Source organism: Bufo gargarizans, chromosome 7, assembly GCF_014858855.1.
Source record: "Bufo gargarizans isolate SCDJY-AF-19 chromosome 7, ASM1485885v1, whole genome shotgun sequence".
NCBI lineage: Eukaryota > Metazoa > Chordata > Amphibia > Anura > Bufonidae > Bufo > Bufo gargarizans.
The window spans coordinates 167,839,934-167,865,451 of record NC_058086.1 but is presented as its reverse complement, the minus strand read 5'-3'; the positions used below and the strand labels follow the sequence as shown (position 1 = coordinate 167,865,451).

The 25,518-nt window shown below is 47.0% G+C and overlaps 1 protein-coding gene across 1 annotated transcript; it reads left to right on the top strand.

The window, feature by feature from the left end:
* Nucleotides 1–1,506: 1,506 nt before the first annotated feature.
* Nucleotides 1,507–24,274, top strand: RBSN (rabenosyn, RAB effector). The gene is made up of 12 exons (XM_044301130.1): nucleotides 1,507–1,639; nucleotides 3,746–3,944; nucleotides 4,328–4,471; nucleotides 4,798–4,898; nucleotides 6,067–6,112; nucleotides 6,221–6,382; nucleotides 6,566–6,807; nucleotides 7,765–7,835; nucleotides 8,261–8,347; nucleotides 10,949–11,051; nucleotides 11,242–11,346; nucleotides 22,527–24,274. The coding sequence occupies exons 2-12, from the start codon at nucleotides 3,782–3,784 to the stop codon at nucleotides 23,577–23,579; spliced, it is 2,277 nt and encodes a 758-aa protein (XP_044157065.1). The 5' UTR covers nucleotides 1,507–1,639; nucleotides 3,746–3,781; the 3' UTR covers nucleotides 23,580–24,274.
* Nucleotides 24,275–25,518: the final 1,244 nt, after the last annotated feature.

Below are 25,518 nucleotides of genomic sequence, written 5' to 3'. Positions count from 1 at the left end.
ACGGATTTCTACCGTTATTCAGCATCATAATAATTCAGATATTATCCACAGAAAAAAGAAATATCTGCAAGGAAATCCACATGAACTGATGAGGATCTTCTGCAGCAGATTTCCTTTCAAGAACTGTAGATTTGATGTGGAAAAACAATCTGCAGTGAATCCGTTACATGTGAATGTTCCCTTACAGTTGCCCATTATGGCTGATCTTTAGGTCAGTCATACAGAATGCACAGTGGAGCCCCATTATTTGTATCCGGAGTAACCACCGTGTGCAGCACGGGCAGCAGCTAGAAGTGCCCGGAGTGACCCCATAAGGTCCTGGTAGGTTGTCACGAACATGACCAGCGAGGTGGTCCCACAGATGCTGGAGGGGGATTAGGGGCCAGGGTAGTACTGGAAGTCTTTGTCAGGCTCTTCCAACCATCGTCAGACATTTCTCTCCATGTGACGTGTCGCATTGTCTTGCAGGAAGATCCCATCCGCCCCAGGGAAGACAGTCAGCATGTATGGGTGTACGTGATCTGCAAGGATGGATTCATACTCAGATCCGCTGAGAGCGCCTTCCACATGGACGAGTGGCCCAGAGAATCCCAGGAAAACCTCCCCCGACCATAACGCTGCCCCCACCAGCTTGTGTTCTTCCAGCAATGGCTGCGGGGTGTTCCCTCTCTGATGTTTCTCTCCTGACACGCCAACGTCCATCCGTTCCATGAAGACGAAAACGTGACTCATCGGAGAAGACAACCCTTTACCAATCAGCGGAGTCCAATCCTGATGTAACTTCATCAGAGGAGCAGTGACCGTCCGTCTGCTCCGGAGCCCCATACGCAGTAGGTTCTCTGCCCTATTGGGTTGGACACACGTCTGGTGCCCCCGGGTCATTTTGAGGTGAGCTGCTCCCCTGTAGGGTGTCCTCCGCCCTCACGCAACTTCATAGCTTACGTTCACACCTTATATACCCACCGAGCCAGCTCACCACACCTTATATACTCACCGAGCCAGCTCACCACACCTTATATACTCACCGAGCCAGCTCACCACACCTTATATACTCACCGAGCCAGCTCACCACACCTTATATACTCACCGAGCCAGCTCACCACACCTTATATACTCACCGAGCCAGCTCACCACACCTTATATACTCACCGAGCCAGCTCACTACACGTGAATGGGATACAATTGTGTATGTGTATATGACACTGATATTAACAAATATATTAACAATAACTGCTCAGCAGCAACTATCAAAGTAAACATGATAATACAAGTAATAATAATAATAATAGTAATAACAGTATCAATACTAATAATACTGATAATAATAGCAATAACAGTATCAATACTAATAATACTGATAATAATAGCAATAAACAGTATTAATACTAATAATAGTGATGATAATAATAGAAATAACTGTATTACTACTAATAATAGTGATAATACCACTAGTAACATTACTGTAATCGGCTTCTTCCTGTCACGTGACGGAGCTGACATCTGGAGCCTCCCTCTTCTGCCAGGCCTGACAATGGATTGCTCGGCACTCTACTTTCTCTGTCAGGCGACCTAAGGTCGAACGTCGAGTGACAGCTATGGCGTCCGGCGGAGGAAAAGGGAGGGACACCGATAACCGGGGGTAAGAAAGGGATGATACGGAGAATGAGGGGACAGCTCTACGGCAGGAGAGGCGGATACCGAGAGTGTACAGTGTATGGTGAGACAGCCGTGTGACTGGAGAGACAGCTGTGTGACAGGAGAGACTGAGGGTGTATAGAGAGAGACAGCTGTGTGACTGGAGAGACTGAGGGTGTGTAGAGAGAGAGAGAGAGAGACAGCTGTGCGACAGGGGAGACTGAGGGTGTGTAGAGAGACAGCTGTGTGACAGGAGAGACTGAGGGTGTGTAGAGAGACAGCTGTGTGACAGGAGAGACTGAGGGTGTGTAGAGAGACAGCTGTGTGACAGGAGAGACTGAGGGTGTGTAGAGAGACAGCTGTGTGACAGGAGAGACTGAGGGTGTGTAGAGGGACAGCTGTGTGACAGGAGAGACTGAGGGTGTATGGAGAGAGACAGATGTGTGACAGGAGAGACTGAGGGTGTGTAGAGAGACAGCTGTGTGACAGGAGAGACTGAGGGTGTGTAGAGAGACAGCTGTGTGACAGGAGAGACTGAGGGTGTGTAGAGAGACAGATATGTGACAGGAGAGACTGAGGGTGTGTAGAGAGACAGCTGTGTGACAGGAGAGACTGAGGGTGTGTAGAGAGACAGCTGTGTGACAGGAGAGACTGAGGGTGTGTAGAGAGAGACAGATGTGTGACAGGAGAGACTGAGGGTGTATAGAGAGACAGCCGTGTGACAGGAGAGACTGAGGGTGTATAGAGAGAGACACAGATGTGTGACAGGGGAGACAGGGTGTATGGAGAGAGACAGATGTGTGACAGGAGAGACTGAGAGTGTGTAGAGAGACAGCCGTGTGACAGGAAAGACTGAGGGTGTATAGAGAGACAGCCGTGTGACAGGAAAGACTGAGGGTGTATAGAGAGACAGCTGTGTGACAGGAGAGACTGAGGGTGTATGGAGAGAGACAGCCGTGTGACAGGAGAGACTGAGGGTGTATGGAGAGAGACAGCTGTGTGACAGGAGAGACTGAGGGTGTATGGAGAGAGACAGCTGTGTGACAGGAGAGACTGAGGGTGTATGGAGAGACAGCTGTGTGACAGGAGAGACTGAGGGTGTATGGAGAGACAGCTGTGTGACAGGAGAGACTGAGGGTGTATAGAGAGAGACAGATGTGTGACAGGGGAGACAGGGTGTATGGAGAGAGACAGATGTGTGACAGGGGAGACAGGGTGTATGGAGAGAGACAGATGTGTGACAGGGGAGACAGGGTGTATGGAGAGAGACAGATGTGAGACAGGGGAGACAGGGTGTATGGAGAGAGACAGATGTGTGACAGGGGAGACAGGGTGTATGGAGAGAGACAGATGTGAGACAGGGGAGACAGGGTGTATGGAGAGAGACAGATGTGTGACAGGGGAGACAGGGTGTATGGAGAGACAGATGTGTGACTTTCGGCATATTTGGGGGGCACTGGGTCTGATGAGAACTGTACTGACCGTCACCCAGCTTTAGACTTGTGTCACTGACCCCTGTGGATAGACTGATGTGTCCTGTCCCCCTGTAGTGAGGTGACTGAGGGTGTGTAGAGGGTGTGTAGAGAGACAGCTGTGTGACAGGAGAGACTGAGGGTGTATGGAGAGACAGCTGTGTGACAGGAGAGACTGAGGGTGTATAGAGAGAGACAGATGTGTGACAGGGGAGACAGGGTGTATGGAGAGAGACAGATGTGTGACAGGGGAGACAGGGTGTATGGAGAGACAGATGTGTGACTTTCGGCATATTTGGGGGGCACTGGGTCTGATGAGAACTGTACTGACCGTCACCCAGCTTTAGACTTGTGTCACTGACCCCTGTGGATAGACTGATGTGTCCTGTCCCCCTGTAGTGAGGTGACTGCCCCCCCCCCCCCGATCAGTGCTCATTGGTGGGGCTCCCCGACATTGATTATTTATACCCACAGACTGGCAGCGTTCATCTCAGGGGACACCCGTATAGTACACCCCTCTGCAGCACCCCTGCCAGTCCGAGCAGTGCCCAAACAGGACAGAGATGGTGACCCCATAAATCAGCCCCCGGACCCCATCACTCTGTACAATGACAGGACTTTACCTTCTGCCTCCGCAGGTGCGTCTGAAGAGGTGGGGTGCGCCCGGGACACTCATGGCGGCGCACTACAATGCCCCGTTTGATGAACAGGGTGAAGTGCGTGAAGGGTTCCTGTGCCCGTTGTGCCTGAAGGATCTGCAGTCCTTTTACCAGCTGCAGTGCCACTACGAGGAGGAGCACTCCACTGAAGACCGTGAGGTCAAAGGGCAGCTCAAAAGTGAGTGTTACGTCCCCGGTATAGAAAAACTCTGCTGCTTTCTTCTAAAAACAGCGCCACACCTGTCCACAGGTTGCATCTGGTATTGCAGCTCAGTACCATTCAATAGAACTGAACACAAGCCATAGAGTTAGACCAACCCAAATATCCTGTCCACTATGGACCTCTGGGGGAGTGCTCGTTTCTCCTGCAGCAGCCCCTACAGGAGAAATGTGGTATTACATGACATGGGTTGAATTCATTCAATACATGGTCCTCTAGAGTCCTCCACTCTTTGTAGCGACACCTCTGGGGCTTCCATATGACCTGATAGGCAGGACCCTCCCTAATCTTGTATCGTGACTCATGGCTCTGTCTGATGGTATTCTCTTCTGCTCTTTAAGATCTGGTGCAAATTGCTAAGAAAGCAAAGAACAAACTGCTAAAGAAGGATGGAGGCGAGCGGGCCGAAGGTGGATCCCAGGATCGCTATGAGGCATTCAGCTATGGAGGAGTGGACCCGTGTATGTGGGACCCACAGGAAATTGGTGAGTTCATTTAAAGGGGTCCTCGTGGCTGGAACTCAAAGAGGAGGCAATCCAGACTCTACGTCTGCAGACTGGAGTACACTGGACACAGCAGAGAAGCAATGCAATAGCTGACAAACTGCACAAAGGATCAGGGTCAGGATGGGGGTGTATCTTTTAAATGTGCACCCCCATCCTGATTCCAGCCTCGGTGGCAGTGCTGTGTCACAGGCTGGTTCTCTGTACATAAAGGGTCATGGTATCTCACCATATTGCTTGCTTGCATCCCCTCTCCTGCGATTTTGGGGGATTTACTTCTTTAAATGTTTCCTTTGGCCTTTTCTCAGGGGCAATGCGGAGTCACCTGTCTGACTTTAAGAGGCACCGAGCTGCTCGAATCGATCACTACGTAGTGGAAGTCAACAAGCTAATCATACGCCTAGAAAAGGTGCGTTTCATCTGGGTTAGCGCCGAGGTTCACCTTCGCTACTACTTTCTTTTTTATTGCCTAAATGTCTCTCATATGAGAAATGAAGCCGCTTTATGATAAGTTCCTCTTAAAAATTTCCAAGCGGTTTGTGTCTACAGCTCCTAAACAGACCTGTGTGTCTCCATGGTAACAGACAACAAACTGTGTAGTCTGATCTTGCAGACACGTTTGGGGGAATTCATCATGGCCCTTTCTGTCATCATAAAGTCACAGATTTTTGCAAAAATACGGAGCTCTCTTGTCTTTTTAAAAAGTGGGTGCAGCTTAGAAGGAGGCCGTGACCAACCACAGTCTAACGGATTTACTATAACTTCTGCACGAAGTTGGCGTGAATTATAGTGCAAATCAGCGCCAGCGTTTGGCTCATGGATTGTAAGAAGATACATCAAAGTTATTAAGAGGTCTTTTCCTCTTAAGGCCTCATGCACACACCGTTGTTGTGTCCCGTGTCCGTTGTTCTGTTTTCCGTGATTTTCTGCGGACCCATTGACTTTCAATGGGTCCGTGGAAAACTCGGCTAATGCACCGTTTTTCATCTGCGTCCGTGATCCGTGTTTCCAGTCCGTGAAAAAAATAGGACCTGTCCTATTTTTTTCACGGACAACGGTTTGCGGACCCATTCAAGTCAATGGGTGCGTGAAAAAACACGGATGCACACAAGATTGTGATCCGCGTCCGTTTTTTTCCTATCATTTGCGTGGCAAACTAAACTTAGATTTTTTGGAGATCCTCCAAAAATAAAGGAAGACACACGGAAACAAAAACGGACACGGATCACGGAACCCCTTTTTGCGGACCGCAAAAAAATACTGTCGTGTGCATGAGGCCTTAAGGGGAGGAAAAAATTGCTCAGAGGGGCTTCAAAACATAATAGGACTGATACTCCACCTCTGCTGTTCAGACACTGCCCCGGTCCCTGGTGCTCTCTACTTCCTGCTCCTATTTCCTACGTGCAGGAAATACCTGGAAATGGCCTCTTTAATTTTTGCTTCCTGTCTGTCTGTATTATATGGGAATGAGTAAATAAAAGAAATAAAAATTAATCTAACCTATATAAGATCATAAATAGAACTTGGCAGCAGAGTCCGGATTCAGTCATTAACGCTCCCTGTCTGTTTGTCTCCAGCTAACATCGTTTGATCGCACTAATACGGAGTCTGCCAAGATCAGAGGTACGGCTCTGCTCCTCTAATGACTGGGGTAAAGGGATATTCCGATGACTAATGCTGATGTTTTATTGCCTGACAACCCCTTTAACCTGTGTGTTGCTTCTCTCCCAGCCATAGAGAGGTCTGTGGTGCCGTGGGTCAGCGACCAAGATGTGCCCTTCTGTCCAGACTGCGGGAACAAATTTACCATCCGCAACAGGCGCCACCATTGCCGGCTTTGTGGGTCCATTATGTGCAAGAGATGCACGGAGCTCATCACCATTCCATTTGCCAGTGAGATATGAGATGATTTTGTCCGTCGTCTGTGTCCGCCAGCCGCCTTCAGACTCCGTGTCTTGATGTTCTTCCAGAATTAGTCTATATTTCCACATTTTTACCGCTTGTGTTAGGACTGTGATAGAAGAATTTAGGGTCTCAGTAAAACTTTAGTTCTGTCTCTTGCTTTTGCCTTGACAGATAAACTGACCAGCGCCAGCAAACACTCCGTCTCTGCCCACGGCAGTCCCAACTTATCCCCCAACACTAGCTCTCAGACCTCCCGTCGGGGCAGCATCAGCAGCCTCAGCAGTGTCAGCTCCGTCCTGGAGGAGAAGGATGATAAGATCCGCTGCTGCCAGCACTGTAAGGACACACTACTAAAGAGGGAAATGCAAATGGATGAGAAAGATCACACACCAGAAATCGTCAAGATCTACCAGGTAAATCTGCATGTGTCAGATGGGCAGGGGAGCAAAGAAAATGTACATCACCCAAGTGTTTTCTAGTTATGGGCTTTATGGTTCTTTAAGATCTGATACAATGACACTTGGGGTACAGGATGATGACACTGACACTTGGGGTACAGGATGATGACACACTGACACTTGGGGTACAGGATGATGACACTGACACTTGGGGTACAGGATGATGACACTGACACTTGGGGTACAGGATGATGACGCTGACACTTGGGGTACAGGATGATGACGCTGACACTTGGGGTACGGGATGATGACGCTGACACTTGGGGTACGGGATAATGACACTGACACTTGGGGTACAGGATAATGACACTGACACTTGGGGTACAGGATGATGACGCTGACACTTGGGGTACAGGATGATGACACTGACACTTGGGGTACAGGATGATGACACTGACACTTGGGGTACAGGATGATGACACTGACACTTGGGGTACAGGATAATGACCAGCTGACACTAGGGGTACAAGATAATGACGCTGACACTTGGGGTACAGGATAATGACACTGACACTTGGGGTACAGGATAATGACGCTGACACTTGGGGTACAGGATAATGACGCTGACACTCGGGGTACAGGATAATGACACTGACACTCGGGGTGCAGGATAATGACACTGACACTAGGGGTACAGGATAATGACGCTGACACTAGGGGTACAGGATAATGACACTGACACTTGGGGTGCAGGATAATGACGCTGACACTTGGGGTGCAGGATAATGACGCTGACACTTGGGGTACAGGATAATGACGCTGACACTTGGGGTACAGGATAATGACGCTGACACTTGGGGTACAGGATAATGACACTGACACTTGGGGTACAGGATAATGACACTGACACTTGGGGTACAGGATAGTAACATTTGGGGTTCAGGAAGATGACACTTTGTCTTTTTATTACAGAGACTCCGGGCCTGTATGGAGAGGGTGGATGAAAAGGCCCCTGAGTACATCAGGATGGCGCAGTCTATAAAGTACGTGTTCTGAGTGATCATTATATCTCTGTCCTTAGAGGTGACATGATTTCCTGATGTGTCCAAAGGATGTAATAAAAACGTGATTAGCAGGGATTCAGCCATTTGGACCCAAATAAATCCATATATATATATATATATATATAATATTTTTTTTTTTTTTTTTTCATATTCCCATTTATGTGTCTTTTTATGGCCTCTGGTTGCCTCAGCCGTGTGCCCGGACCTGGAGCATGGCGTTATCTTATCTGTTATATTCCAAATCAAAGTCTGCTGAATGTAAACTAATCTGTGAAAGTCTCCGTGGGTGGGAGCGGAGGCCGGCCGCATCTCTCCTGCTCCCCCTTATATTGTGCACCCGTGACAAGGGGTAATTATCTGACAAACAGTCTGCAAAATGTTTTGTGTTTTATTTGTATCCGCAGCGCTGGCGAGACAACCTACAATTTGGACCATGCCAACAACCTGAGAATAGAGGTGCAGAAACTCTATGAGTTAATAGATGCTTTAAGGTGAGACGTGCGGGCACTGCTGAAGTGGCCTGTAGGGAGGGTGCGGTGTACGAGGGGCATCGGCTGCAGCAGCATAAATATCTAGTTTCATTCATTAATGTTCATGTCGCCAGTTGCACCTGAAACCTGTTCTGTTTTTGTCACGTCTTTTTATAGGGATTTTTCAAAAACAGCTTAAAAAATTGCATCAACCCCACACATGTGAATACATAGTTGTGACCTTAAAGGGGTTTTCTCAAGCAAGACTTAAATATTGATGACCATCAGTGTTTGATTCTTTGGGGTGGGGGGGTGGATTGACCTCTGGACATCCACAAATCAGCAGAATTAAGAAACCCGAGTGCCGTCACTAGTACCACAGCTCAGTCACATTGAAGTAAGTGGGACTGACCTGCAGCACCAGGTTCAAGTGATCCCGTGCCCTTGTGTGAGCAGTAATGGGGACAACTTCATTCTACCAATCACTGGGGGTCCCCTCTGATCAAATCGCCTCTCCCTTTTAAAGCTATTTACATTCTCATACTATAGAATGTAACATTACAATAAAGGAGTCTTTAAAGATTAGCAAAACACAGCTGCTGCTTCTTCTGAAAAATAGCACCACACTTGTCCACAGGTTGTGTGTGGTATTGCAGCTCAGTCCTATTCACTTCAATGGAGCCAAGCTGCAATACCAGACACAGCCCCTGGGCAGGAGGGGCGCTTTTTTTGTTAGAAGAAAGCAGCCATGTTTTTCTATTCCTGTGTTGCCCTAGGAAGGAGTGAAATCCCAATGCAAATAAAGGGAAAAAAACATAAAACATTTAGGATGTAATTTATTAAGACTGGTGTTTTTGACGCCGGTCTTAATAACCCTGTGCGCTGGTGGTGGATCCGCCATATGAAGCGGCGTCGGCCTCTTCATCCACCGCTGGTCTAAATCTACGCCAGCATCCTTGCTGGTTTAGGCCTCTTTCAGGCCGGGTGCGTTGCGGGAACACCCGCGATTTTTCCGCGCGAGTGCAAAACATTGTAATGCGTTTTGCACTTGCGTGAGAAAAATCGCGCATGAGCAGCGTGAGAAAAATCGTGCGGTGTTCTGTAGATTGTATTATTTTCCCTTATAACATGGTTATAAGGGAAAATAATAGCATTCTGAATACAGAATGCATAGTAAAATAGCGCTGGAGGGGTTAAAAAAATAAAATAAAAAATTTAACTCACCTTAGTCCACTTGATCGCGTAGCCGGCATCTCTTCTGTCTCCTTTGCTGAACAGGACCTGTGGTGAGCATTCATTGCAGGAACAGGACCTGTGGTGACGTCACTCCGGTCATCACATGATCCATCACCATGGTAAAAGATCATGTGGTGGATCATGTGATGACCGGAGTGACGTCACCACAGGTCCTGTTCAGCAAAGGAGACAGACGAGATGCCGGGCAGCGCGATCAAGTGGATTAAGGTGAGTTAAATTTTTATTTATTTATTTTTTAACCCCTCCAGTGCTATTGTACTATGCATTCTATATTCAGAATGCTATTATTTTCCCTTATAACCATGTTATAAGGGAAAATAATAATGATCGGGTCTCCATCCCGATCGTCTCCTAGCAACCGTGTGTGAAAATCGCACCGCATCCGCACTTGCTTTCTGATGCCTGCGATTTTCACGCAACCCCATTCATTTCTATGGGGCCTGCGTTACGTGAAAAACGCACAAAATAGAGCATGCTGCGATTTTCACGCAACGCATAAGTGATGCGTGAAAATCGCCGCTCATGTGAACAGCCCCATAGAAATGAATGGGTCGGTATTCAGTGCGGGTGCAATGCATTCAACTCACGCATCGCATCCGCGCAGAATACTCGCCCGTGTGAAAGAGGCCTTAGGGTACTTTCACACTTGCGGGAGAGGATTCCAGCAGGCAGTTCCGACGGAACTCAATGCCGGAAAAGAATAACGCTAGTGTGAAAAGTACCCTTAAATGTAGGCCTTTTCCTACACGTAGAAAATGATAAATGAGATGGACCTGCCGGCTTTGTTTAGATCTGATGTGAACAGGGAAAAGTCGCAGATTGCAACGCAAATAACCATTGCAACGCAATCTGTGCCAGAAATACGCCCAAAATAGGCAAACTTCTGTTAGTAAATGACCCCCTTAGTCTTAAAGAGGTTGTCCAGGATTTTTTCTTTAAATCCACCCCCCATCCACCCTGCGTTACCTGTAAAGAAGTCTATACCTCCCTGCTCCCCGCAGCTTCGTTCTCTTGGTGGGCCCTGGGCTGTCTTCACTGGACATGTCCACAAGCAGCATATCGCTGCTGGGTCATGTGATTGTTGAGGACACGTCACATTTGAGGCCAGTCATTGGCTGCAGTGGTCCACATGACCCCGTCTATCCGAAAGTTTACAGATGGAGACTAGACGTGCAGTCAGGACAGTCCAGGGACCATGAAGACAGAGCAGAGCAGTGGGGACCAGGTAAGTATAGATTTCTTTACAGGTACCTGGAAAACACCCTTTAAATAGTTAACTCTTTCAAAGCCTCAGCGTTCTTACCTGAATTATTTGATGCAATGACTATAATTTATAATTTTTTTTTTTTATTGTATTTGTCACAGTAAGAAAATACTAACCCTGGGACTGAATGAAGAATCCAAACCTCACCCCAAAAATCTACAGCTGCAGAAGATGATCAGATACTCGGCGACGTTGTTTGTGCAGGTAAATGACCTTTACATCAGACTATGGCCGTATGTTTACATCAAATACCTAACGATTAGGAAGCTCAATATGTCCCTATTGGGGTAAAAGTCACACGACATGATTACCCCAATTTCAGAAGATCCCCATCAACCAGTCTGACTCCAGGGATCTTTTTTGTGTGACCTTTTTAACTGTTTTATATCCTCAGGAGAAACTGCTAGGATTAATGTCACTGCCAACGAATGAGAAGTATGAAGAGTTAAAGGAAAAACGCAGGCAGGAGAACGAGCAGAAACTACAACGGGAACGACAGGTGAGGTTATACGTCTTTAACCCCTTCAGGACACATTTTTCACCTTCAGGACGCAGCCTAATTTTGCAAATCTGACATGTGTCACTTTATATTGGTAATAACTTTAAAACGCTTTTACTTATCCAGGCCATTCTGAGATAGTTTTCTTGTCACATATTGTACTTCACGACAGTGGCAAACTTGAGTCAAAATATTTCATTTTTATTTAAAAAAAACAACCAAATCTACCAAAAATTTGAAAATGTCCAAATTTCCATTTCTCTCCTTTTATAATAGATAGTAATAACTATTTTTGGAGGTATTACTTTACATTCCACATATGTCTACTTCTTGTTTGGATCATTTTGAAAATGACATTTAATTTTTTTGGGACGTTAGAAGGCTTAGAAGTTTAGAAGCAAATCTTAACATTTTTAAGAAAATTTCCAAAACCCAACTTTTTCAGGACCAGTTCAGTTATGAAGTCACTTTGTGGGGCTTACATATTACAAACCACCCATAAATCACCCCATTTTAGAAACTACACCCCTCAAGGTATTCAAAACTGATTTCTCATCCGTCTCATTGGGGGGGACAGGCTTTGACCACGGGTATAGCTGTTGTCGCTAGGAGGCGGACACTAAGCACACAAAGTGTAAGCTCCTCCCTCTTCAGTTATACCCCTCCCTCTTCAGTTATACCCCTCCTGCAGGGACCAAGCTAATTAGATTTAGCTTAGTGTCTGTAGGACTTCTAGCGGGAAGCTTCAGGGAGTCTTTTAAACAGCCTGCTCTCCCATCCAGGAAACGGGGGACCAGGGGGTCACCCAAACCCCCTGCTCGTTCCCGCTCTCCGGATGAAAAGGAGGACCAGAGGTTCCCGTAAAAACCCTCTATCTCCCGCCAGCAATCGCATCACCACGGCCGCCCCAGCAAAAGTGCTCTCTGTTTCCGGTGTAGTGTTCCTCACCAAGGGGCTGCACACCGAAGGTGGTGATCCGGCTGGAGCCAGGGGGGCAGAAGACTTCAGACAGGTGAGTAGGAGACTGCCCACCGTGCCCCCCTCTAGTTCCCTCTCCTCCCCATGTGTGATAGTCCCCATGTGGTCGCCCTGTACCATGGGCAGTAATAAGAGCCCTGTAAATGTTGAGTGGCACCTGGTGCAAGGCTCAGGGGGCTGCTCAGGTTGCGCGGCCGCACGATATCGCCGCTTCCACAGGACAAGCTTTATTTGGGGCCTACTACTGGGGACGTCCTTTTCTGCGGCGGCGTCCTCCTGAACGCACCTGTGAGAGGAGGGGGTCAGAGTTTCCTCCTGAGCGCCACTTCCTGGTCGGCGCCTCGGTTCTGGGCCAGCCGGGGCCATTGTTAATTGAGGTCCCGGCTACTGTACGGCCTGCTCCTGCAGGGCCTCCCCGTTGCTTATTTTTCCCTGGCCGGCGCCTGTGTTCAGCCGGGGATGCCGACGTGTGTTCCAGCTAGTGTGGAGGGCGGGGCCAGAGATTGGCGGGCGCTGAGAGCCCGCGTCATTTTGGGGGCAGGGATTGTGTTCGCCCCGCCCCCACCCCAACAGCAGATGGAGAGTAGGCTCCGTCCACTTCCGGGATTTTAAGCACCTGGCGGGACGCTGATGGTGCTTGCTGCTTGGACGGACACAGGCTGGGTGAGTGTTGTTTGTCCCTTATTACAGGGCCTGACCTTTCCCTTTTTTCCTCATTGGGGTGCCAGGGGTGTCATTATGTCTGAACCCAGGTCCAGAAGCAGGCGGTCTGTTTGGTGCGTCATTTTGCCTGTGCATTTTGTCACGCAAAATTTCCATCCCCTCAGTCAGACTTCCTCTGCTTTGCGTGCGCTGCGCAGCTGGCTCGGCTCCGGACCCGTTGCTTCCCGCTGCCCAAGCTACGGAAGAACCGGAATGGGCGCGTTCCCTGTCTAGGGTGGTGCAGGATGTCTCCAATACCAACAAAGCTATTGTGGATATATTGGGGCGTTTTTCGGCAAGGCAGTCCTCTGACCGGCGACTCTGGGGATCATGGGGCGTGTGCCCATTGCGGCCGTCCCACAAAACGGGCCAGAACATCCTCCCCCAAAAGGGTGTCTGTGTCTCCCGTTTCATCGGCCTCTCCTCCTCCTACTAGAGAGTCTCACTCCGACGTGTCCTCAGTTGAAGAGGCATGTTCCGAGGAGAGAGGGTCAGATGAGGAGGTTGTCTCACCGGAGGGTCAGTCGTCCAAACTGTCCTCCATGTTGGACAATTTAATTACAGAAGTTATTGAGACGTTGCAGGTTGAAGATCCCGCTCCGTCATCTGCCAGCGCGGGTGTTTCCTTTAGGAAGTCCCGTAATTCGCACAAGTGTTTCCCCAGCCACCAGGAGTTTTATTCCTCTCTCTCTCCAAGAAGTGGAATTTCCCTGATAGACATTTCATGTGGCCAAAATGCTTGACTGTCCTTTATTCTTTTCCGGAGGATTTGACTAAGAAATGTTCGGCTCCACCCATAGTGGACCCGCCAGTTTCCTGCTTGGCTAAACATACTACCTTGCCAATGGCGGATGGGGCTACTTTTTCTGATATCAAAGATAAGAAGCTGGAAGAGTTTGCAAAATCTGCCTTTGAAGCAGTGGGCGCAGCGCTGCAGCCGGTGTTTGCCCCTACATGGGTGAGCAAGGCTATGGGAGAGTGGGCAAGTAATTTACGTCAGGGTCTCGACTCTGGAGTCCCCTCGGGGGAACTTGCAGATGTGGCCCAGCAGCTCTCGCATGCCAGTGCATATATTTGTGAAGCATCTTTGGACGCGGCCAGGTTTATGGCTCGCGCGTCAGCCCTGTTGGTGGCTATTCGCCATACCCTATGGCTCTCCTGTTGGGCGACAGATAATGCTTCAAAGCAGACCCTGACAGCCCTTCTCTTTACCGGCGGCAGACTTTTTGGTAAGCGCCTGGATGAGATAGTTTCGGACGCTACAGTTGGTAAAGGCACCCGTTTATCACAGAACAGGCGGTCTAGTAGGTAAAAAAAGCGGAAGCCTTTTTTTTTCGTCCCTTTTCAGAGTTTTTCCAGCCTCAAGAGGGCGTCCGACAAGTCGGCCACAGATCGGAAGCACAAACCTTCCTTCACGCCGCGCCCTTCCTGGCGTTCCCATCAACAGGGCACCAACCCTAAGAACTCCGCTACATGACCGGGCGGATTCCGGTGTCCTCCGTTTTGGTGGGCAGCCGGCTTCATGTGTTTCGACATGTTTGGCTGGCTCACGTCTCAGATGCGTGGGTGAGGGAGGTTATTGCAGAGGGCTACAAGATGGATTGCAAGTCCTCCCCTCCGTCCCGTTTTTTCGGTTGTCTCCTTCGGTCTCTTCCGCAGCCGCAGATTCTTTTTTTTGGGCAATTCGCACGCTGCTGCAGCAAGGTGTGATTGATCCGGTTCTTGCGCAAGACCGTTTTCAGGGGTTTTACTCCAATCTCTTTGTGGTTCCCAAAAAAGATTCCGGATGAAGTCACTGAGGTCGGTCATTGCGTCCATGGAACCGGGGAGTACCTGTCCTCGATAGACATCGAGGACGCTTATCTTCACGTGCCCATATGCATCAGAGGTTTCACTGGTTCGCAGTAGGTCCATTTCACTACCAGTTTGTAGCCCTCCTGTTCGGCCTGGTCACGGCTCCCAGGGTCTTTATAAAGGTTCTGGCAGCAGTCATGACCCTGCTCCATGCCAGGGGGATCGTGGCAATCCCTTACTTAGATGACATCCTGGTGAAGGGTCCGTCGTTCCGGAGGGGTTGTCCGGTGCGGGTGCAGTCCGACAACCCCACAGCGGTAGCGTACATTAATCACCAGGACGGCACCCAGAGCCCAGCAGTCATGGAGTCGGCGCTGATTCTCAGCTGGGCAGTTCACATACCCAGCGTCGACAACTGGATTGCAGACTTCCTCACGAGTGGGCTCTTTACCCGCAGGTCTTTCGGGCCATCTGTGAGAGGTGGGGTCAGCAAGATGTGGATCTCATGGTCTCGCACTTTAACAACAAGGTCGAGGACTTCGTCGCTTAGTCCAGGGACCCCATGGCCCTGGCATGCGACGTGCTAGTGATCCCGTGGAGTCGGTTCATATTTCCTTACGTGTTCCCACCTCTTCCTCTCATTCCGCGTCTTCTCTGGAAGATCGGGTCCGAGGGACTGCCCATCATTCTCGTGGCCCCAGATTGGCTGCGCAGGGTGTGGCACGCATCCCTAGTTGCCCTTCTTGCTGACGAACCTTGGCGTCTTCCTCTTTCGCAGGGGCCGATCTTCCACCCGAATTTAAGGTCTCTACATTTAACGGCTTGGCTGTTGAAGCCACCGTACTGAAATCTCGTGGGTTTTCGGATGCGGTGGTCCAGACTATGATTCTGGCCAGAAAGTCGTCGTCTGCCAGAATCTACCACAGGACCTGGAAGTCCTACTTTAGTTGGTGCGAGCGGCGACAGTTCTCCTGTTTGCTTTTCTTTGCCGCGACTTTTGGCTTTCCTGCAGTCGGGCATGGACCTGGGACTGGCTCACAGCTCTCTTGAACGGCAAGTGTCGGCTCTCTCTATTCTTTTCCAACAAAATTTTGCTTCGCTTTCAGCAGTTCAGACTTTTCTGCAGGGGGTGGCGCATGCTGCGCCCCCTTTCCGTCCTCCATTGGATCCTTGGGATCTTAATCTAGTGTTCAACGCTCTCCAATCTTCACCGTTTGAGCCTTTGCAGTAGTGGTTGCTGCGCTTTCTGTCTTCTCCATCAGGATAAGGTGGTCCTTCGCCCTGTGCAGTCCTTCCTGCCGAAGGTGGTGTCGGCATTCCATCTAAATGAGGAGATTATTCTCCCTTCATTTTGTCTGGACCCGTCGGAAGGCAGATTTCACTGGGATAATTTTAAGTTGCCATGTCACATTTGAAGACCCCCTGATGCACCCCTAGAGTAGAAACTCCCCAAAAATTACCCCATTTTGGAAACTGCGGGATAAGGTGGCAGTATTGTTGGTACTATTTTAGGGTACATATGATTTTTGGTTGCTCTATATTACACTTTTTGTGAGGCAAGATAACAAAAATTGCTGCTTTGGCACAGGTTTTATTTTTTGTTACTTACAACATTCATCAGACAGGTTAGATCATGTGGTATTTTTATAGAGCAGGTTGTTACGGACGCGACAATACCAAATATGACTATTTGGTCTCCATATTTTGAAAGTCATAGTTTTTGTTTTGTTTTTTTGGGCGACTGTATAACGGCTAATTTTTTTGGGGTATGAGATGACTGTTTGAGTGACACTATTTTAGGGTGCATATGACTTTTTGATCGCTTGGTATTACACTTTTTGTGATGTAAGGTGACCAAAAAATAGCTTTTTTGACACCCTTCTTATTTTGCGGTGTTCACCTGAGGGGTTAGTTCATGTGATAATTTTTATCGAGCCGGTCGATACGGACGCAGCGATACTTAATATGTATACTTTTATTTATTTGTTTATTTAAGTTTTACACAAATATCATTTTTGAAACAAAAAAAAACATGTTTTAGTGTCTCCATATTCTGAGAGCGATAGTTTTTAAATTTTGGGGGCGATTGTCCTAGGTAGGGTCTCATTTTTTGCAGGATGAGATTACTGTTTGATTGGTATGATTTTGGGGTGCGTATGACTTCTTTGTCGCTTGGTATTACACTTTTTGTGATGAAAGGTGACATAAAATAGCTTTTTTTACACCGTTTTTTTTTATACAGTGTTCTTCTGAGGGGTTAGGTCATGTGATATTTTTATAGAGCAGGTCATTACGGACGTGGCAATACCTAATATGTATACTTTTTTTAATTTAAGTTTTACACAATAATATAATTTTTGAAAATAAAAAAATCATGTTTTAGTGTCTCCATAGTCTCAGAGACATTCGTTTTTTTTATTTTTTGGGCGATTGTCTTAGGTAGGGGCTCATTTTTTGCGGGATGAGGTGACGGTTAGATTGGTACTATTCAGAGGGCATAAGCCTTTTTGATAGCTTGGTTTTGCACTTTTAGTGATGTAAGGTGACAAAAAATTTTTTTTTTTTTAGCTCAGTTTTTATTTAATTTTTTTTGACGGTGTTCACCTGAGGGGTTAGGGCATGTGATGTTTTTATAGAGCTGGTAGATATGGACGAAGCGATACCTAATATGTCTACTTTTCTTATTTTCCCTATTTATTTATTTTTGGGAAAAGGACGCTTTTTTTTTTTACTTTTACTTTTTATATTTGTCCCACTGTGGGACTTCACGTTTTCAAGGTTTGAGCCCTGTTTCAATTCAGTACAATACATTCTTTCTTTATTGCAGTGAATTGAACTGTCAGCGTCTCGCACCTGCCCGATCCCATCACGTACATGCACGTGATAATGCGTGAAAGGGTTAACGGGATTGTCCTACAGTCACATTTATCATTTATCCTGTGGAGAGGTGATAAGGAGTCTGATTGCTGAGGGTCCGAACATTTGACCCCCACCAATCACCGGTCCTGTATCCCCTATTTGAATTATGCCCAGCTGCACATGCACACTGCTGCTCCATTCATATGGGACTGGCAGAGGTGGCCCAGTGCCCAGCGCATCTTCATGGAGTGACTGTGGATCAGTATGAATGGGAGACATGTGATCACTGTGAGCAGGGCCGGTGCAAGGATTTTTGCCGCCCTAGGCAAGATAAAAATTGACGCCCCCCCCCCCTTATCAGATCCGGAATTGCGGACCCGGATCCGCAATTCCGATCCTGAAAAAAAATAGTACATGTCCTATTCTTGTCCCCAATAGCGGACAAGAATAGGCATATTCTCTTAGTGCCGGCAATGTGCGGTCCGCAAAATGTAGTATTAATAACTAAACAATTAAATAATACACATATTGCATTGTCTACTTACCACCAGGACAATTAGATGATCTGGTCTCTGGCTGCAGTCTGGCTCTGCGGACTCCCTTGTCACTCTCTTCTCCCCCCCCCCCCCCTCCCCTCCCTTGTCACTCTCTTCTCCCCCCTCCCTTGTCACTCTCTTCTCCCCCTCCCTTGTCACTCTCTTCTCCCCCCCTCCCTTGTCACTCTCTTCTCCCCCCTCCCTTGTCACTCTCTTCTCCCCCCTCCCTTGTCACTCTCTTCTCCCCCCCTCCCTTGTCACTCTCTCTTTTCCCCCTCCCTTGTCACTCTCTTCTCCCCCTCCCTTGTCACTCTCATTCTACCCCCCCCTCCCTTGTCACTCTCATTCTACCCCCCCTCCCTTGTCACTCTCTTCCCCCCCCCCCCCTCCCTTGTCACTCTCTTCTCCCCCCCCCCCCCTTTTGTTTCCTGTACCCGGCTGACAGGAAGTGCTCACTTAGTGTGCACTTCCTTTCAGTCCGGCCGGGTACAGGAAACAAATGCTCCTGTACCCCGGGCCGGACCGAACAGAGCTCGGCCACGCTACACTAACAACTCAGCAGTCTGCAGCGCAGGCAGGCTGCGCAGCACTGAGCCGGCCGCTCAGGAGGTGCAGCATGAGGGGCGCCGCTGGCAGGCCGCCCGAACCTACATAACCAAATTTTTTTTTTTTTTACCTCAACGGGCGCCCCCTGCTAAATGGCGCCCTAGGCGACTGCCTAATTCGCCTTACTGGTGGCGCCGGCCCTGACTGTGAGTTCCAGCATTGGGACCCCCTTGCGGTCAGAGACCTATCAGCTATTTTGTCATTTTTGATATTACCTCCTGACGTTCCAATAACCACAACCCATAACTTTTTTTTTATTTCTCCATTCTTATACAGTCATGTGAAAAAATTAGGACACCCTTTGAAAGCATGTGGTTTTTTGTAACATTTTTAATAAAAGGTTATTTCATCTCCGTTTCAACAATACAGAGAGATTAAAGTAATCCGACTAAACAAAGAAAACTGAAGAAAAGTCTTTTCAAGATCTTCTGTAAATGTCATTCTACAAAAATGCCTATTCTAACTGAGGAAAAAGATAGGACACCCTTGCCCCTAATAGCGAGTGTTACCTCCTTTGGCTGAAATAACTGCAGTGAGACGGTTCTTGTAGCCATCTACCAGTCTTCGACATCGGTCTGAGGAAATTTTACCCCACTCCTCAATGCAGAACTTTTTCAGCTGTGAGATGTTTGAGGGGTTTCTTGCACGTACAGCCCTTTTCAAGTCACCCCACAGCATCTCAATGGGATTCAAATCTGGACTTTGACTTGGCCATTCCAGGACTCTCCATTTCTTCTTTTTCAGCCAATCTTTGGTTGATTTACTAGTATGTTTTGGGTCATTGTCATGTTGCATGGTCCAGTTCCGCTTCAGCTTTAATTTTCTAACTGATGGTCTCACATGTTCTTCAAGCACCTTCTGATACACAGTAGAATTCATCGTGGATTCTATGATGGTGAGCTGACCAGGTCCTGCTGCAGCAAAGCAGCCCCAAACCATGACACTTCCACCTCCATGCTTCACAGTTGGTATGAGGTTCTTTTCTTGGAATGCTGTGTTTGGTTTACGCCAAACATGTCCTCTGCTGTTGTGTCCAAATAATTCAATTTTGGACTCATCTGTCCAAAGAACATTATTCCAGAAGTCCTGGTCTTTGTCAACTTTATCTCTGGCAAATGTCAGTCTGGCCTCGATGTTTCTCTTGGAAAGCAAAGGTTTCCTCCTTGCACACCTCCCATGCAAGTTAAACTTGTACAGTCTCTTTCTGATTGTAGAGGCATGTACTTCTACATCAACAGTAGCCAGAGCCTGCTGTAGTTCTCGAGATGACACTTTAGGGTTTTTGGAGACCTCTTTTAGCATCTTGCGGTCTGCTCTTGGGGTGAACTTGCTGGGGCGACCAGTCCTGGGCATGTTGGCAGTTGTTTTGAAAGCCCTCCACTTGTAGACTATCTTCCGGACAGTGGAATGGCTGATTTCAAAATCTTTTGAGATCTTTTTAAATCCCTTCCCAGACTCATAGGCTGCTACAATCTTTTTTCTGAAGTCCTCTGACAGCTCTTTTGCTCTCACCATGGTGCTCACTCTCACTTCAACAGTCAGGAGCACACCAAACTAAATGTCTGAGGTTTAAATAGGGCAAGCCTCATTCAACATGCAGAGTAACGATCTACTAATTATGTGCACCTGGTGTGATATACCTGTGTGAGATCTGAGCCAATTTAAGAGGGAATACATGTGAGGGTGTCCTATCTTTTTCCTCAGTTAGAATAGGCATTTTTGTAGAATGACATTTACAGAAGATCTTGAAAAGACTTTTCTTCAGTTTTCTTTGTTTAGTTGGATTACTTTAATCTCTCTGTATTGTTGAAACGGAGATGAAATAACCTTTTATTAAAAATGTTACAAAAAACCACATGCTTTCAAAGGGTGTCCTAATTTTTTCACATGACTGTAGCTATATAAGGGTTTATTTTTTGCGGGACAAGATGCATTTTTTTTTTTTATTTCATCATTTAATTTACCATGTCTTGTATTGGAAAGATTCTTTTTGGGGTAAAATTGAAAAGAATTCTGGCAAGGTTGTGGTTTTGACATTCACTGTGAACTAAAAATGACCTGACGCCCTTATTATGTGGCTCAATGCGATTGCGGCGATGCCAAACTTTTTAAAAAATAAAAGCCTTTGAAAACATCACTTTTTTTTGCATTGCCATATTCTAACAGCAATAACTTTTTTATATTTCGTCTACAGAGCTGTATGAGGGCTTGTTTTTTTGCGTAATGAACTGTAGTTTTTATTGCTACCATGTTTGTGGTAGGTATGACTTTTTGATCACTGTTATTCAATTTTTTGCAGTGGACAAGATGACAAAAAATGTCAAATCGCATTTTTCTGCTTTTATATTTTAATAGTTCAGATATTTTCGGAAGTGGCGATACCTAGTATGTTTTTTTTTATTACTGTTTATATCTTTTTATATGTAAAACTGGGAAGGGGGGGGCATTTAAACTTTTAATATTTTGCTGCTTTATATTTTTTTTACTTTTGGGGCTAGAACCTGGGGTCTTTTAATCCCTTGTCCTCTTGACCCTAATAGAGATCTATTGAATAGGATTGTTACACTGTCCCTCCTGCGCTGTGCCTCGTGCACAGAGCAGCAGGGAACTTACTTTTCACTGTGGAGCCTCCAAGTCAGGATTCATTGACAGAAAGCAGAGTTCAGTACAGAATTTAAAGGAGGAGATTTATTAAGACCAGTGTTTTTGTTTTGTTTTTTTAGATTTTTATCAGAAAAGTTTAAGTCCCAGTTTGTGTCAAATATGCAACTTTTTGCTACATTTCTTAAAAAAATAAAAAAATTGGGTGGGAAAGGCCAGGCAAGACCTAAAACACTTAACAATGTGCGTCAGATAACTGGTGCACATTAGACCTGAAATCTACTCCAGTTCCTGGCTACAGTAGATTTCAGCTCTGGTGCTTGGATGACCTGAAATGCATCACAATTATTAAAGGGCATCTGTCAGCAGTTTTGTCCCTATGACACCGGCTGACCTGTTACATGTGCGCTTGGCAGCTGAAGGCATCTGTGTCGGTCCCATGTTCCTATGAGCCCGCATTACTGAGAAAATTATGTTTTAATATATGCAAATGAGCTTCTAGGAGCAACGGGGGCGTTTCCGTTACACCTAGAGGCTCTGCTCTTCTGCAATTGTCGCGCCCTCTGCACTTTGATTGACAGGACCAGACATGATCACATTTACACTTCTTGGTCCTATCAATCAAAGTCCAGAGGGTCAGCAGTTGCAGAGAGAAGAGCCTCTAGGTGTAATGGTAACGCCCCTGTTGCTCCTAGAGGCTCATTTGCATATATTAAAACATCATTTTTCTCAGCAATGCGGGCACATATCAACATGGGACCAACACAGATGCCTTCAGATGCCAAGCGCACATGTAACAGGTCAGCCAGTGTCATAGGGACAGAACTGCTGACAGATGCCCTTTAATAGTTGCGATGCATATCAGGTCATCCAAGCACCAGAGCTGAAATCTACTGCAGCCAGGAGCTGGAGTAGATTTCAGGTCTAATGTGCACCAGTTGTCTGACGTACGTTGTTAAGTGTTTTAGGTCTTGCCTGGCCTTTCCCACCCAATTTTTTTTTTTTATGAAATGTGGCAAAAAGTTGCATATTTGACACAAACTGGGACTTAAACTTTTCTGATAAAAATCTGCAAGGTTTATTAAAGACCCTGTTTATCGGCAGGCTGCTCTTGAAGTACAGCGGAGAAGAGATGAGAAGAAAAAGGACACCCTTCACCGCACCTCTGACGCACTGAACGGACAGCCGAAGCAGACAGGTCGTATTCGGAAAGTGGAAGGATGGTTACCGACATCTGGTGTACCTCGAAATCGGGAGACCTCTGACCCCCTCCTTCAACAAATCGAGAACATTACTTCCTTCATCCAGCAGGCTCAGGCGGCCGGACGTGTGGATGAGGTTCATATGTTAGAGGAGAATCTGAGGCAACTGCAGGATGAGTACGACCAGCAGCAGGTGGAGACGGCCATAAGGATGTCCACAGTGCTAGCGGAGGAGGAGGCCATGCAGAGAGAACAGCTGGACCTGCTCAGGAAGAGGGAGGAAAGCAGGGAGCTGAAGAAGGGTTTGTCCCAGCACAGTCGAGCTCACTCCCTGGACTTTCGAGACTATCGACAACTGACAGGATGGCAGGATAAAAACACAGCAGCTCTAGATCTGCAGCTTCCTAGACAAGACCTTATCCCTGTGCAGCCTCAAAGTCCTCCAGACGCAAGGCCGGTCCTCCCCTTACGTATCTCTCCTGTCCTCCCCAGCCAACCTGTGACCTTAAACCCCTTTGAGGATGAAGAGGAGGAGTCTGAACCGGCCCCTTCAGACCAGATCCAGCAGAACGGCAACAAGGAATACAACCCATTTGATGAGGAGGATGAGGAACATCCAGAAGAGCAACCAGTAGGTGCCCATGAGGTCACACAGGCCCTGTCCAATCCCTTTGAATCGTCGCCAGATCATGACTACACGCCACCAGTTCCAAAAAACCCATTTGAAGAGGATGATGGAGCCTGCGCCGGGAATCCCTTCGAGGAGGCGAATGATTTGAGGGAAATTGTGGAGGAGGTGATTGAGGAGGATCTGCTTCTACAACAGATCGATAACATCAAGGCCTATATATTTGACGCCAAGCACAGCGGACGACTGGACGAGGTGGAACTCCTAACGGAGAACCTGAGAGAACTGAAGAAGACATTGTCCAAACAGAAAGGACAGACCAAGTGACCAACCCCCCCAAAGCTCGGGGGTCACCCTCCAGTTCTCCTTTACCAGTTTCTTACCAGCAAAGCCTGTGTTGTATCGGCGTGCTTCAAAATGACCAACGGAACCGATATTAGATCAGTGCAGTGAATCTCTGGTAAATATATATATATATACCACAGAATGGACAGAGGAACGGAGGTAGGAGGGCTGGAACGTTAACCCTTATGCTGCCTAACCTTATCGCCACTGAATGTGAAGAGCCTTTTAGAGTTTTTGTTAATCTCATGAGCCCATTATGTGGATCAATCTGTAGAGAAATTAGCGACTGCCCATAGGAACAAAGCTACATGGACCATAATATGGTGTGAAGAGACGTGAGGTGTGGATGAATGATCTGTGATTATTACACTACAGGACATAGGATGCTATACGGCAGGAAGCTGCTGGCGGTGGAAAACATGAATGATGTCTGGTAAAGCCTGAAGCTGAACTACAGGAAAGAGTTGTGACATTTAAAGGGTATGTCCACCTTTGAAAACCTCATTTCTATATAACGTCTACATAAAAAGTAAAGTCACTGTACAAACATTACATTACTGATCCTCAGCTACATCCTGTATTATACTCCAGAGCTGTACTCACTATTCTGCTGGTGCAGTCACTGTGTACATACATTACTTATCCTGTACTGATCCTGAGTTACATCCTGTATTATACTCCAGAGCTGCACTCACTATTCTGCTGGTGCAGTCACTGTGTACATACATTACTTATCCTGTACTGATCCTGAGTTACATCCTGTATTATACTCCAGAGCTGCACTCACTATTCTGCTGGTGCAGTCACTGTGTACATACAATACTTATCCTGTACTGATCCTGAGTTACATCCTGTATTATACTTCAGAGCTGCAGTCACTGTGTACATACATTACATTACTTATCCTGTACTGATCCTGAGTTACATCCTGTATTATACTTCAGAGCTGCACTCACTATTCTGCTGGTGCAGTCACTGTGTACATACATTATTTATCCTGTACTGATCCTGAGTTACATCCTGTATTATACTCCAGAGCTGCACTCACTATTCTGCTGGTGGAGTCACTGTGTACATACATTATTTATCCTGTACTGATCCTGTATTATACTCCAGAGCTGCACTCACATTAGGTAAGTAATGTTTGTACACAGTTACTCTACCAGCAGAAAAGTGAGTGCAGCTCTGGAGTATAATATAGGATGTATGGATCAGTACAAGGTAAGTAATGTTATTTACACAGTGACTTAGGCTATTTTCACACTAACGTTAATATTTTCCGGTATTGAGATCTGTCATAGGGTCTCATTACCGGGAAAAAACACTTCAGTTTTTTCCCCATTAATTGTCAATGGGGACAAAACGTAACTGAACAGAACGGAGCGCTCCAAGATGCATTCTGTTCCGTTCTCATACCGGAGAGAAAACCGCAGCACGCGGAGCAAAACGGATCCGTCATGACCCACAATGCAAGTCAATGGGGACACAATAGAAAAAGGATCCGTCCCCCGTTGAATTTCAATGGAGTTCATGACGGATCCGTCTTGGCAATGTTACAGATAATACACCTGGATCCGTTCATAACGGATGCAGACGGTTGTATTATCAGTAACGGAAGCGTTTTTGCTGAACCCTGCTGGATCCAGTAAAAACGCTGGTGTGAAAGTCGCCTTAGTGAGTGCAGCTCTGGAATATGATATAGGTGAGTAATGTATGTACACAGTGACTAAACTTTTTATGTAAATTATTTAGTATGTAAACTATAAAATGAGTTTTGGAGGTGAACATACATTATAAGGGCTCATCCGCCCCTTACTTGCCTATTGTAAGCAGTTTATGCTCGCCCTACATTTGCCCTTTCAGTATGGTTTGTACATTGTAGCAGATAACGGCTCCCCCCTATGGTATACCACTGCCACTG

Coding starts and splice junctions, on each gene's coding strand:
- RBSN (XM_044301130.1), top strand. CDS start 3,782: ATGGCGGCGCACTACAATGCCCCGTTTGATGAACAGGGTGAAGTGCGT. Junction 3,945..4,327: donor GGTCAAAGGGCAGCTCAAAA/GTGAGTGTTACG, acceptor CTGCTCTTTAAG/ATCTGGTGCAAATTGCTAAG. Junction 6,383..6,565: donor CATCACCATTCCATTTGCCA/GTGAGATATGAG, acceptor TTGCCTTGACAG/ATAAACTGACCAGCGCCAGC.